General features: G+C 46.5%; 2 protein-coding genes across 3 annotated transcripts; one reads left to right on the top strand and one right to left on the bottom strand.

Moving 5' to 3' along the window:
* Positions 1-1,071: 1,071 nt before the first annotated feature.
* cebpa (CCAAT enhancer binding protein alpha) lies at positions 1,072-3,017 on the bottom strand. The gene has a single exon (XM_079230346.1). It carries the CDS (start codon positions 2,954-2,956, stop codon positions 2,087-2,089), a length of 870 nt encoding a protein of 289 aa, XP_079086472.1. The 5' UTR covers positions 2,957-3,017; the 3' UTR covers positions 1,072-2,086.
* A 6,543-nt stretch (positions 3,018-9,560) lies between these two features.
* On the top strand, positions 9,561-13,108 carry cebpg (CCAAT enhancer binding protein gamma). Of its 2 annotated transcripts, none has more exons than XM_079231281.1 (2): positions 9,561-9,664; positions 10,698-13,108. In XM_079231281.1, exon 2 carries the CDS (start codon positions 10,894-10,896, stop codon positions 11,161-11,163), a length of 270 nt encoding a protein of 89 aa, XP_079087407.1. In that variant the 5' UTR covers positions 9,561-9,664; positions 10,698-10,893; the 3' UTR covers positions 11,164-13,108. The 2 variants fall into 2 exon arrangements, with proteins under 2 accessions (XP_079087407.1, XP_079087408.1); XM_079231282.1 differs by lacking the exon at positions 9,561-9,664 and adding an exon at positions 10,355-10,444.
* Positions 13,109-15,514: the final 2,406 nt, after the last annotated feature.

A 15,514-nucleotide genomic window follows, 5' to 3' on the forward strand; every position in this document is an offset into this window, starting at 1 on the left:
AACATAAATATTTTTGTTGATATAGTTATGAACAACATAAACATGATTATTATGATAAATTTATGAATAACATAAACATGATGCTTATGATAAAGTTATGAATAACATAAATATTATTGTTGATATAGTTATGAACAACATAAACATGATTATTATGATACATTTATGAATAACATAAACATGATACTTATGATAAAGTTATGAAAAACATAAATATTATTGTTGATATAGTTATGAATAACATAAATGATTGTTGATAAAGTCATGAATAACATGAACATGATACTTAAGATAAAGTTATGAATAACATAAACATGATTATTATGATAAAGTTATGAATAGCATAAATATGATTGTTGATAAAGTTATGAATAACATAAATATGATTGTTGATATAGTTATGAATAACATAAATATGATTGTTGATATAGTTATGAATAACATAAATGATTGTTGATAAAGTTATGAATAGCATAAATATGATTGTTGATAAAGTTATGAATAACATAAATATGATTGTTGATATAGTTATGAATAACATAAATGATTGTTGATAAAGTTATGAATAACATAAACATGATACTTAAGATAAAGTTATGAATAACATAAAAATGATTATTATGATAAAGTTATGAATAACATAAATATGATTGTTGATAAAGTTATGAATAACATAAATATGATACTTAAGATAAAGTTATGAATAACATACATATGATTGTTGATAAAGTTATGAATAACATAAACATGATACTTAAGATAAAGTTATGAATAACATAAACATGATTATTATGATAAAGTTATGAATAACATAAACATGATACTTAAGATAAAGTTATGAATAACATAAACATGATTATTATGATAAAGTTATGAATAACATAAACATGATACTTAAGATAAAGTTATGAATAACATAAACATGATTATTATGATAAAGTTATGAATAACATACATATGATTATTATGATAAACTAATGAATAACATAAATCATAAATATATAATATAATAATAATATATTAATATCCTCATGAAGGAACAAACAGGAGGCGACATCAGAATGTGATAAAAGAAGCTCTTTTATTATAATAACTCAGATTTCTTATATTTTATATACATATACATATATTCATGTATAAAGACGTATTTTACAACTGAGACAACACAACATCCTCTTCCTCCTCTTCCTCATGGAGACGAAGAGATCAGCAGGAGGTCAGAGGTCATCTCAGACCAGAAGGCCCTGTGTGTGAGTGTGTGCGTGTGTCTGTATGTGTGTATGTGTGTCTGTTTGTGTGTGTGTGTGTATCGGTATGTGTGTGTGTCTGTTTGTGTGTGTCTGTTTGTGTGCGTGTGTGTGTCTGTTTGTGTGCGTGTGTGTGTGTTTTTGTGTGTCTGTGTGTGTGTGTGTGTGTCTGTATGTGTGTGTGTTTGTGTGTGTATGTGTGTGTCTGTGTGTGTGTGTGTGTGTGTCTGTATGTGTGTGTGTGTCTGGTTATGTGCGTGTGTGTGTGTTTTTGTGTGTCTGTGTGTGTGTGTGTGTGTGTGTCTGTATGTGTGTGTGTTTGTGTGTGTATGTGTGTGTCTGTTTGTGTGCGCGTGTGTGTGTATGTCTGTTTGTGTGCGCGCGTGTGTGTCTGTGTGTGTGCGCGTAGGTGTGTGTGTGTCGTCTCTTCTTTTAAAGCAGGTATAGAGATGCAGGTCTACGGGGACAAGGCACTGAAACAAGCGCTGCAGGGACCAGCACACGCACACACACACACACACACACACACACACACACACACACACACACACACACACACACACACACACACACACACACAGTCTTTAGTCCACCAGTCTGAAGACACGTGATCCGATCAGCCAATGAACAGAGGGAGACACGCCCACCTCTTCAGTCTGTCCTCGTGACCACAAAGTTGATGTTTATTATCAAAAAATGTTTATTTCTCTTTTTGGACTCGGGTCCTCCAAGACCTGCAGAGAGGATCGTGGTAATCCAGCAGCGCACCCGGTCCTCCTCCGGTCCCGGTCCCGGTCCTCCCCCGGTCCTGGTCCTCTCCCAGTCCCGGTCTGGTCCTCTCAGCTGCCCAGCGGCTGGAAGCCCCCCCCGTCGGGCCGCTGGCCCCGGAAGACCCCCCGCAGCGCGTCCAGCTCGCGGCTCAGCTGCTCCACGCGCCGGCGCAGCCGCTCGTTGTCCCCGCAGAGCTCCAGCACCTTGTGCTGCGTCTCCACGTTGCGCAGCTTGGCCTTGTCGCGGCTCTTGCGCACCGCCACGTTGTTGCGCTCGCGCCGCAGCCGGTACTCCGGGCTGCCTTTGTCCACGCTCTTCTTGCTGGACCTGCAGACCCGGTGCTGCTGGTGGTGGTGCGGGTGGTGCTGGTGCTGGTGCGGACTGGGCGCCGGGGTCGGCGGCGGGGTCGGGTGGCCCGGCTGCAGGAGGTGCATGCTGGTCTGCGCGCAGTGCGCGACCTGGTACTGGAGGTGCGGCTGCGGCTGCGAGTACTGCTGGGAGTGCGCGTGGTGGTAGATGGGAGGCAGCAGACCCGGGGGCGCGTCCTCGTCCCGCGGCTCCTGCTTGATGGCCACCGGCCGGAGGCGCTGCGGGTTGTGGTGCTCGTAGACCGGCTCCTCCAGCTTGGACTCCGGGTAGTGGGTCTGTGCGTAATGCCCCGCAGCGACGCACGCGCCGCCGGGCTCCCCGTAGTCCCCGTTCGGGAGCTTGTGCTTGTCCTGCCGCGCGCTGTGGTGGAACAGGTCGGCCAGGAAGTCGTCGTTGAAAGCCGCCGGGTCGATGTAGGCGCTCAGGTCGATGGAGGTCTCGCTGTCCCCGATCTCCCCGCCCAGGTCCGCCGGGTCTCGGTAGCCGGAGGAGGGCTGCTGCTGCTGGCCGTGCGTCAGGCTGCTCATCAGGGGCCGGGGCAAGACCTCGTACAGGTTCGAGAGCTCCATGGGGGACCTAAACCCGGGCGCGCATTGCGACGAGCTCCGAGAATCCAGTTTTGGGGCAAAGTCGGGTTCCGCGTCGGGTCTTCGGGCTCTGAGCCGGCAGACGTGTACCAGAGTCCGGCGGGAAAAGAAGAGTTTTTACCTCTGATCCTGGAGCGAGAGGAACCAGAGAGTCTGCTGCTGTGAACCGAGAGCTGTCAGACTGCGCTTATATAGGAGGGCAGGGGAGGGGGCGGGCACGCGCGCACACACACACACACACACACACACACACACACACACACACACACACACACACACACACACACACACACACACACACACACACACAGGGTTTGGGCGGACTAGAACAAAGTGTTAATGAGACTCACTGAGACTGTTTCTTTATTATTATCAGACAAACTAACCAGCCAGATGAACCCTGATAATATAATTAAGAACATATTAATCCTAATAATAATAATATAATAATCCTTATATGAACGTATTAATAATCATAATAATAATATATTAATAATATAATAATAATATATTATTAATAATATAATACTAATCCTAAAAATAGTATAAGGATTTACGCTTATTAATTCATTCAAACTTTATTCCGTGCAGAGGGAGAGGGGTTCTGTGCAAGGGGACTGGGGTTCTGTCCACAGGGAGAGGGGTTCTGTGAAAGGGGGAGTGGGGTTCTGTGCAAGGGGGTATGGGGTTCTGTGCAAGGGGACTGGGGTTCTGTCCACAGGGAGAGGGGTTCTGTGAAAGGGGGAGTGGGGTTCTGTGCAAGGGGGTATGGGGTTCTGTGCAAGGGGACTGGGGTTCTGTCCACAGGGAGAGGGGTTCTGTGAAAGGGGGAGTGGGGTTCTGTGCAAGGGGGTATGGGGTTATGTGCAGGGGGAGAGGAGTTCTGTGCAAAGGGAGTGGGGTTCTGTGCAAGGGGTGTGGGGTTCTGTGCAAGGGGTAGTGGGGTTCTGTGCAAGGGGCGTGGGGTTCTGTGCAAGGGGACTGGGGTTCTGTACGGGGGGAGTGGGGTTATGTGCAAGGGGTGTGGGGTTCTGTGCAGGGGGAGTGGGGCTCTGTGCAAGGTGGAGCGGGGTTCTGTGCAAGGGGTGTGGTTTTCTGTGCAAGGGGGAGTGGAGTTCTGTGCAAAGGGAGTGGGGTTCTGTGCAAGGGGGAGTGGAGTTCTGTGCAAAGGGAGTGGGGTTCTGTGCAAGAGGGAGTGGGGTTCTGTGCAAGGGGGAGCGGGGTTCTGTGCAGGGGGAGTGGGGTTCTGTGCAAGAGGGAGTGGGGTTCTGTGCAAGGGGTAGTGGGGTTCTGTGCAAGAGGGAGCGGGGTTCTGTGCAAGGGGGAGTGGGGTTCTGTGCAAGGGGAGTGGGGTTCTGTGCAAGGGGTAGTGGGGTTCTGTGCAAGGGGGAGTGGGGTTCTGTGCAAGGGGAGTGGGGTTCTGTGCAGGGGTAGTGGGGTTCTGTGCAAGGGGGAGCGGGGTTCTGTGCAGGGGGAGTGGGGTTCTGTGCAAGGGGTAGTGGGGTTCTGTGCAAGGGGGAGTGGGGTTCTGTGCAAGGGGGAGTGGGGTTCTGTGCAATGGGGAGTGGAGTTCTGTGCAAGGGGAGTGGGGTTCTGTGCAATGGGGAGTGGAGTTCTGTGCAAGGGCAGTGGGGTTCTGTGCAGGGGAGAGTTTTCTGTGTAGGGGAGAGGGGTTCTGTGCAGGGGGAGTGGGGCTAAGGAGTTCATGTCACGGCTGCGGAGGGACAAGAGGATCCTCTGTCGACTTGAGACGGTTCTAGTGGGTCCTTGAGAAGGTCTTTTTGGGTGCTTCAGAAGGTTCTATGAGCCCCTGATTGCGTTCTAGGGGTCTTTGAGATCACATTACTTCTGTATTAGCTGCTCTGAACTGGCTTCCTGTGAGACCAAGAATGACATTTAAAATCCTTGTCCTCACCTACAAAGCCTTAACTGGTGATGCCCCATCATATCTTAAGGAGTTCATAGGACAACATTCCCCCACTAGAGAGCTCATAGTACCATATTACCCCACTAGAGAGCTCATAGTACCAATTTACCCTCTAGAGAACTCATAGTACCATATTACCCCACTAGAGAGCTCATAGTATCATATGACCCCACTAGAGAACTCATAGTACCACATTACCCCACTAGAGAGCTCATAGTACCATATTACCCCACTAGAGAACTCATAGTACCATATTACCCCACTAGAGCGCTTATAGTACCATATTACCCCACTAGAGAACTTATAGTACCATATTACCCCACTAGAGAGCTCATAGTACCATGTTACCCCACTAGAGAGCTCATAGTACCATATTACCCCACTAGAGAGCTCATAGTACCATATTACCCCAATAGAAAACTCATAGTACCATATTACCCCACTAGAGAGCTCATAGTACCATATTACCCCACTACAGAGCTCATAGTACCATATTACCCCACTAGAGAGCTCATAGTACCATATTAGCCCACTAGAGAGCTTATAGTACCATATTACCCCACTACAGAGCTCATAGTACCATATTACCCCACTAGAGAGCTCATAGTACCATATTACCCCACTAGAGAGCTTATAGTACCATATTACCCCAATACAGAGCTCATGGTACCATATTACCCCACTAGAGAGTTCACAGTACCATATTACCCCACTAGAGAGTTCATAGTACAAAATTACCCACTAGAGAGCTTATAGTACCATATTACCTCACTAGAGAGCTTATAGTACCATATTACCCACTAGAGAACTTATAGTACCATATTACCCCACTAGAGAACTCATAGTACCACATTACCCCACTAGAGAGTTCATAGTACCATATTACCCCACTAGAGAGTTCATAGTACCATATGACCCCACTAGAGAACTCATAGTACCATATTACCCCACTAGAGAGCTCATAGTACCATATTACCCCACTAGAGAGTTCATAGTACCATATTACCCCACTAGAGAGCTTATAGTACCATATTACCCCACTAGAGAGTTCATAGTACAAAATGACCCACTAGAGAGCTTATAGTACCATATTACCTCACTAGAGAGCTTATAGTACCATATCACCCACTAGAGAACTTATTGTACCATATTACCCCACTAGAGAACTCATAGTACCATATTACCCACTAGAGAACTCATAGTGCCATATTACCCCACTAGAGAGTTCATAGTACCATATTACCCACTAGAGAACTCATAGTACCATATTACCCCACTAGAGAGTTCATAGTACCATATTACCCTCTAGAGAACTCATAGTACCATATTACCCCACTAGAGAACTCATAGTACCATATTACCCCACTAGAGAGCTCATAGTACCATATTACCCCACTAGAGAGCTCATAGTACCATATTACCCCACTAGAGAGCTTATAGTACCATATTACCCCACTACAGAGCTCATAGTACCATATTACCCCACTAGAGAGTTCATAGTACCATATTACCCCACTAGAGAGTTCATAGTACAAAATTACCCACTAGAGAGCTTTTAGTACCATATTACCTCACTAGAGAGCTTATAGTATCATATTACCCACTAGAGAACTCATAGTACCATATTACCCCACTAGAGAACTCATAGTACCACATTACCCCACTAGAGAACTCATAGTACCATATTACCCCACTAGAGAGCTTATAGTACCATATTACCCACTAGAGAACTCATAGTACCATATTACCACACTAGAGAACTCATAGTACCATATTACCCCACTAGAGAGTTCATAGTACCATATTACCCTCTAGAGAACTCATAGTACCATATTACCCCACTAGAGAATTCATAGTACCATATTACCCCACTAGAGAGTTTATAGTACCATATTACCCACTAGAGAACTCATAGTACCATATTGCCCCACTAGAGAGCTCATAGTACCATATTACCCCACTAGAGAACTCATTGTACCATATTACCCCACTAGAGAGCTCATAGTACCATATTACCCCACTAGAGAGCTCATAGTACCATATTACCCCACTAGAGAGTTCATAGTACCATATTACCCCACTAGAGAACTTATAGTACCATATTACCCCACTAGAGAGTTCATAGTACAAAATGACCCACTAGAGAGCTTATAGTACCATATTACCTCACTAGAGAACTTATAGTACCGTATTACCCACTAGAGAACTTATAGTACCATATTACCCCACTAGAGAACTCATTGTACCATATTACCCCACTAGAGAGCTTGTAGTACCATATTACCCACTAGGGAGCTCATAGTACCATATTACCCCACTAGAGAGTTCATAGTACCATATTACCCCACTAGAGAGCTTATAGTACCATATTACCCCACTAGAGAGTTCATAGTACAAAATGACCCACTAGAGAGCTTATAGTACCATATTACCTCACTAGAGAGCTTGTAGTACCATACTACCCACTAGAGAACTTATAGTACCATATTACCCACTAGAGAACTCATAGTACCATATTACCCCACTAGAGAGCTTATAGTACCATATTACCCACTAGAGAACTTATAGTACCATATTACCCCACTAGAGAACTCATTGTACCATATTACCCCACTAGAGAGCTTATAGTACCATATTACCCACTAGAGAACTCATAGTACCATATTACCCCACTAGAGAGTTCATAGTACCATATTACCCACTAGAGAACTCATAGTACCATATTACCCCACTAGAGAGCTTATAGTACCATATTACCCCACTAGAGAACTCATAGTACGATATTACCCCACTAGAGAGCTTATAGTACCATATTACCCACTAGAGAACTCATAGTACCATATTACCCTCTAGAGAACTCATTGTACCATATTACCCCACTAGAGAGCTTATAGTACCATATTACCCACTAGAGAACTCATAGTAATATATTACCCCACTAGAGAGCTCATAGTACCATATTACCCCACTAGAGAGTGCATAGTACCATATTACCCCACTAGAGAGCTCATAGTACCATATTACCCCACTAGAGAACTCATAGTACCATATTACCCTCTAGAGAACTCATAGTACCATAATACCCTCTAGAGAACTCATTGTACCATATTACCCCACTAGAGAGCTTATAGTACCATATTACCCTCTAGAGAACTCATAGTACCATATTACCCCACTAGAGAACTCATAGTACCATATTTACCCTCTAGAGAACTCATTGTACCATATTACCCCACTAGAGAGCTTATAGTACCATATTACCCACTAGAGAACTCATAGTAATATATTACCCCACTTGAGAACTCATAGTAATATATTACCCCACTAGAGAGCTCATAGTACCATATTACCCCACTAGAGAGTGCATAGTACCATATTACCCCACTAGAGAGCTCATAGTACCATATTACCCCACTAGAGAACTCATAGTACCATATTACCCTCTAGAGAACTCATAGTACCATATTACCCTCTAGAGAACTCATTGTACCATATTACCCCACTAGAGAGCTTATAGTACCATATTACCCTCTAGAGAACTCATAGTACCATATTACCCCACTAGAGAACTCATAGTACCATATTACCCCACTAGAGAGCTTATAGTACCATATTACCCTCTAGAGAACTCATAGTACCATATTACCCCACTAGAGAGCTTATAGTACCATATTACCCTCTAGAGAACTCATTGTACCATATTACCCCACTAGAGAGCTTATAGTACCATATTACCCACTAGAGAACTCATAGTAATATATTACCCCACTAGAGAACTCATAGTACCATATTACCCACTAGAGAACTCATAGTACCATATTACCCCACTAGAGAGCTTATACTACCATATTACCCCACTACAGAGCTCATAGTACCATATTACCCCACTAGAGAGCTTATACTACCATATTACCCTCTAGAGAACTCATAGTACCATATTACCCCACTAGAGAACTCATAGTACCATATTACCCCACTAGAGAGCTTATAGTACCATATTACCCTCTAGAGAACTCATAGTACCATATTACCCCACTAGAGAGCTTATAGTACCATATTACCCTCTAGAGAACTCATAGTACCATATTACCCCACTAGAGAGCTTATAGTACCATATTACCCTCTAGAGAACTCATTGTACCATATTACCCCACTAGAGAGCTCATAGTACCATATTACCCCACTAGAGAGCTTATACTACCATATTACCCCACTAGAGAGCTCATAGTACTATACATATGGTAGTACTATATATTTGGTAGTACTAGTAGTAGTACGTGTAGTATGTAAATAGTATTATACATATGGTAGTACTATATATTTGCTAGTACTAGTAGTAGTACCTATAGTGTGTAAGTAGTACTATACATATGGCAGTACTATATATTTGGTAGTACTAGTAGTAGTTTTGGTGTGATTAAGTGTCGTCATGCCTTCATGACAGTCCTCAGATTACATAAACAAAACCAACAGAACACAGACGGCTCCCATTGGTGGAACCAGACGTCAGTCACAGGGCGCATTGCATCACTCTCACGCGTTCTCGTTCGCGATTGGCCAACGTCCTTCTCCGCTGCCGCCCTTCGCTCTCTGATTGGTCGAGCCCGCGCATTACCCTACATGGTAAAAGAGATTTCGCAATCGCTCTCCTCTCCATGTTCCAAACAAAAACAGTGCGAGCCGAAACTCCGACGGACTAAACTGGTTTCCAGCGTGAAGTCCTCCGCTGCGTCGCATGGTCGCGTCCGCCGCGGCCCGCCAAGGTAAACCCCGCTTTTAACGCTCTGTGGGGCCGGGAGGGCGCGAGCTGTGACTTATAGAGGCTCGGGAGCTAACGAGCTAGCGAGCTAGCATGGGAACTAGGGGCTAGGGGACAGGAGCCAGGGGACAGGGGCCAGGAGCCAGGGGCTAGGGGACACGGCAGAGGAAAGATGGTCTGCTTCTAGTCATGTCAAAGTTGTTAAAAGTGCTCTGAAATTGAGCTGGTTGTCGTTTAACGAGTTGGGCCGACATTATTTAACTTAAGTGTCTTAAAGGAGAGGCTTCTTCTTCTTCTTCTTCTCCTTCTCCTCCTTCTCTTCCTCCCCGTGACTCCGGAGTTTCTCTCTCTCTCTCTCGCTCTCTCTCTCTCTCTCTCTCTGGGCACAAAGGGAGCCGATGATGATGCAACAGCAGGCAACCTGCTTGTTTCCACCCGGACCGCTTTCCCCTGCGCACCCAGCTGACTGGCTGCATAGCAACGCGTGGACCAATCAGAGCCGAGCGGGTTGCCGCTATTTGAGCAGAGAGTAGTGACCACGTGGAGCCGTTTGATGTCTGTTGGGGATGCGCACTGAATGCGTTATGAGCTACGTCACAGGGGACGTGACGTCACCAGAGCCAGCTGTGTGTGTGTGACATGAGGAGTCAGGACTCTAGGACTCAGGTCTAGAGTCACATGGTGAGGAGGAGGAGGAGGAGGAGGAGGAGAAGAAGAAGAAGAAGAAGAAGAAGAAGAAGAAGAGGTCCAGGAAGAAGGGGAGGGAGAAGAGGAGGAGGAAAAGGTTCAGGGATTTTTTATTAATTAGAGAGAAGGAACCTTTATTAGAGATTCTGTGTCTCTGGATCAATGTGTGTGTGTGTGTGTGTGTGGGGATCAATACCTGATGTGTGCGTGTGTGTGTGTGTATCAATACCTGATGTGTGTGTGTGTGTGTGGGGGGGGGGGGGGATCAATACCTGATGTGTGTGTGTGTGTGTGTGTGTGTGTGTGTGTGTGTGTGTGTATGGATCAATAACATGTTGTGTTTCTCCTAGTTGAGGGATCGTCTACTTCCTGGTGCTCACCTGAGGAGACTCATCCAGCAGCACCTGAAGGAGGCTCCGCCCACTGAGCCGGCCGCTGCAGGCGAAACCCGACCCAGCCCCGCCCCTTCCTCCGGCCCCGCCCTGACCACGCCTCTTCCTCCGTCCCCGCCCACTGGCCCCGCCCACTGGCCCGCCCCCCGGCAGCATGAAGAAGCCCTCGGCGGAGAAGGACAGCGACGAGTACCGGCAGCGGCGCGAGCGCAACAACCTGGCGGTGAAGAAGAGCCGCATGCGCAGCAAGCAGAAGGCGGCCGACACGCAGCAGCGCGTCAACGAGCTGAAGGAGGAGAACGAGCGCCTGGAGGCCAAGATCAAGCTGCTGAGCAAGGAGCTGAGCGTGCTGAAGGACCTGTTCCTGGAGCACGCCCACAACCTGGCCGACGGCCCGCCCACCGGGCCCGCCCCCAAGGCCTGAGGGCCGCCCCGAGGCCTGAGGACACGCCCCCAAGGCCTGAGGGCCGGCCCCCGAAGCCTGAGGGCCGGCCCCCAACGCCGGTCCTTCCTCCGGCCGGCCCTCAGCACGCCCCCGAGGCCTGAGGACACGCCCCTGAGGGCCAGCCTGAGGACGCGCCCCCAAGGCCCGAGGACACGCCCCCAGGCCTGAGGGCCGCCCGAGGACACGCCCCCGAGGCCTGAGGGCCGCCCGAGGACACGCCCCCGAGGCCTGAGGGCCGCCCAAGGACACGCCCCCGAGGCCTGAGGGCCGCCTGAGGACACGCCCCCGAGGCCTGAGGGCCGCCCCGAGGACACGCCCCCGAGTCCTGAGGGCCGTCCCGAGGCCGGAGGACATGCCCCCAAGGCCTAAGGGACATGCCCACAACCTGGCCGAAGGCCCGCCCACAAGGCCTGAGGACACGCCTACAAGGCCTGAGGACACGCCCACAACCTACTCAACGGCCTCGAACGGTCCTCACGGGAGCCCCGCTCCCATGCCCTGTGGGCGTGGCCTCGGACCTGCTTCATCACTTTGTGTTCTCACGTTCGATCCCCTTCTGATGCAAGATTACCCACAATCCTCCTGGGTGACTTTAAACGTTTATATAATTTATTGATTTCAGTAAACGTGTGAAGGTGAACTCTGACCCAACGGACTAAAGGGTACTAAACACGGTATTGATCCATGGATCAATGGATCGATCGGAGGAACACGAGGAACGCTGCTCGGTGGAACCCGATGGTTCTTCTTTTTGTACAAGTGTGTTCTTAATGTGTGGTTCTCCAGAAGCTGTTTTAATATGTCCATGCAGAGAATCAATACTGATCTATAATCAATACTGATCTATGACCAATACTGATCTATGACCATTACTGATCTATGATCAGTATTGATCTATAATCAATTCTGATCTATGATCAATTCTGATCTATGATCATTACTGATCTATGAGCAATACTGATCCAGCTGTCAGGTGATCCGTATTGATTATTGATCAAGCTGTTCTTCCTACAGCTGAACACTCAAAGATATGAGGAGATATGATCGATCAGATTATATTGATTATCGTGATTCATCTTTTAGTTGTTAGTGGGAACATGAATAATAACATGTTGTTGTTCTTTGATTGACTTCCTGTGTTTTGTACTGAAGATAAAATGAGGTGTCACATGACTCCATGAAGGTGTCACATGACTCCATGAAGGTGTCACATGACTCCATGAAGGTGTCACATGACTCCTCCCTCACCTGCAGAGGGGGCGGGGCTTATCATGACGTGAGTCCTGCTGCTCCCAAGCCCCAACGTTCTACAACGTTTTAACAACATTCCACAATGTCATAACGTTCTACAACGTTTTAACAACGTTCCACAATGTTATAATAACGTCCCACAACGTTCTACAACATTTTAACAATGTTTTAACAACGTTCTACAATGTTCTACAATGTTTTAGCAACGTTCCACAATGTTATAATAACGTTCTACAACGTTTTAACAATGTTTTAACAATGTTTTAACAACGTTCTACAATGTTCTACAACATTTTAACAATGTTTTAGCAACGTTCTACAATGTTCTAATCACGTTTTAACAACGTTCTACAATGTTTTAACAACGTTCTATAATGTTCTACAACGTTTTAACAACAGTCTATAATATTGATCCGTTGTGGGAACACCGTGAGCTCGTTGTGGGAACACCGTGAGCTCGTTGTGGGAACGGTTTGGGAACGCCGTGAGCTCGGAGCTCAGCCGTCATGTTTTTCACTTTTCTAGCGTGTTTTCTACTCCTCCAGCATGTTTACTGAGAGTCTGCATGACGTCGTCTGTTTGTCTGAATGTTGCTGGGCAGCATTTCTCTGGGCTCAGCTTTTATATCACAGGAATCTGGGTAACGTGCATTTAAATTAAAATTCAGTAGAAAAGACAACTGTGTTTGTTTTCTTTATTCCAAACGTGTCTTAACGCCTGTGTGGCAACAAGAAGAAGAACATTGTCCTGTGTTCGAGTCCCTCAGACCTTTTCACCCTTTATGAAGCTCCTAAACCATCATCAGAACCTCTAGTGCATCATCAGAACCTCTAGTGCATCATCAGAACCTCTAGTACATCATCAGAACCTCTAAAGCATCATCAGAACCTCTACTGCATCATCAGAACCTCTAGTACATCATCAGAACCTCTAAAGCATCATCAGAACCTCTACTGCATCATCAGAACCTCTAGTACATCATCAGAACCTCTAAAGCATCATCAGAACCTCTAGTGCATCGTCAGATTTCCTTGGTCTCTTCGTGCATCTCTGGTGGGAGGGACTAGGATGCAAGGAAAAGACGCAAGTGAGGGAAACGGAGATGTGTGTGTGTGTGTGTGTGTACTCTTTTCCCACAATGCTTTGCTCTCTCTTTCTCGCCAGATGAAATGAAAACGTTTAAAACTTCAAACATAAAAATGAGCGATGTCTTCGTCGTCCGTCGCCAAAATACGTTGGTTTTAAATCTTTAAATTCTCCTTTGAGAATCTGACAGAATGTTCTCACAGGAACATCTGGAACACATGTTCTCTAGCTGTTCTGCCTCCCAACGCTCTCTCATACAGACTCGGACAGACACATGAGTGTGGGTGTGGGGTTAGACCTCTACAGGGTTAGACCTCTACATGGTTAGACCTCTACAGGGTTAGACCTCTACATGGTTAGACCTCTACATGGTTAGACCTCTACAGGGTTAGACCTCTACAGGGTTAGACCTCTACATGGTTAGACCTCTACATGGTTAGACCTCTACAGGGTTAGACCTCTACATGGTTAGACCTCTACAGGGTTAGACCTCTACATGGTTAGACCTCTACAGGGTTAGACCTCTACATGGTTAGACCTCTACAGGGTTAGACCTCTACAGGGTTAGACCTCTACATGGTTAGACCTCTACATGGTTAGACCTCTACAGGGTTAGACCTCTACAGGGTTAGACCTCTACAGGGTTAGACCTCTACATGGTTAGACCTCTACAGGGTTAGACCTCTACATGGTTAGACCTCTACAGGGTTAGACCTCTACAGGGTTAGACCTCTACAGGGTTAGACCTCTACAGGGTTAGACCTCTACATGGTTAGACCTCTACAGGGTTAGACCTCTACAGGGTTAGACCTCTACATGGTTAGACCTCTACAGGGTTAGACCTCTCCATGGTTAGACCTCTACAGGGTTAGACCTCTACATGGTTAGACCTCTACAGGGTTAGACCTCTACAGGGTTAGACCTCTACATGGTTAGACCTCTACAGGGTTAGACCTCTACATAGTTAGACCTCTACATGGTTAGACCTCTACAGGGTTAGACCTCTACATGGTTAGACCTCTACAGGGCTAGACCTCTACAGGGTTAGACCTCTACATGGTTAGACCTCTACAGGGTTAGACCTCTACAGGGTTAGACCTCTACATGGTTAGACCTCTACAGGGTTAGACCTCTACATGGTTAGACCTCTACATGGTTAGACCTCTACAGGGTTAGACCTCTACATGGTTAGACCTCTACAGGGTTAGACCTCTACAGGGTTAGACCTCTACATGGTTAGACCTCTACATGGTTAGACCTCTACAGGGTTAGACCTCTACATGGTTAGACCTCTGGACCCCTGTAGACCCATCTGGACCCCTGTAGACCTCTCTGGACCCCTGTAGATCTCTCTGGGCCCCTCTGGACCCATCCTACATCATGCCTGTGTTGCAGCTGTTTAACCTCAATACATGTGTGTGTGCGTGAGATATCCCGATGAATCAGCAGAAGGACGGGTGGACGCCGTCCAAGTAGAGTCCTCTACAGAGACATGAAGGTTGGACTGGGTGAAGCTGCTCCTGCGCTCTGATTGGCTCACAGATATTAACTCAGTGTCAGTGAACGCACCACCATCCTGACGGACAGTTCTTGTCTTGTTTTTGTAGAATTAAACTTGAATATTTTGTGTTTTTCTCATCAGAGAGCAGCTTGGCCTTCATTCAATATATAATATAATATAGGTGTTCAGATGTTCCATGTGTCCAGATGGTCATGTGTCCAGATGTTCAGGTGTTCAGATGTTCAGGTGTTCAGATGTTCAGATGTTCAGGTATTCAGGTGTTCAGATGTTCAGATGTTCAGATGTTCAGGTGTCCAGATGTTCAGATGTTCAAATGTTCACGTGTTCAGGTGTTCCAGGTGTTCAGGTGTTCCAGGTGTTCAGGTGTTTAGGTGCCCAGATGTCCAGGTGTTCAGATGTTCAGGTGTTTCAGGTGTTCCAGGTGTTAAGGTGTTCCATGTGTTCAGGTGTTCCAGGTGTTAAGGTGTTCCA

Source organism: Taurulus bubalis (assembly GCF_910589615.1).
Source record: "Taurulus bubalis genome assembly, chromosome: 15".
Classification (NCBI taxonomy): Eukaryota; Metazoa; Chordata; class Actinopteri; order Perciformes; family Cottidae; genus Taurulus; species Taurulus bubalis.

Excerpts from the sequence above, each read along its gene's own strand:
- cebpa (XM_079230346.1), bottom strand. The coding sequence starts at position 2,956 with ATGGAGCTCTCGAACCTGTACGAGGTCTTGCCCCGGCCCCTGATGAGC.
- cebpg (XM_079231281.1), top strand. The coding sequence starts at position 10,894 with ATGAAGAAGCCCTCGGCGGAGAAGGACAGCGACGAGTACCGGCAGCGG.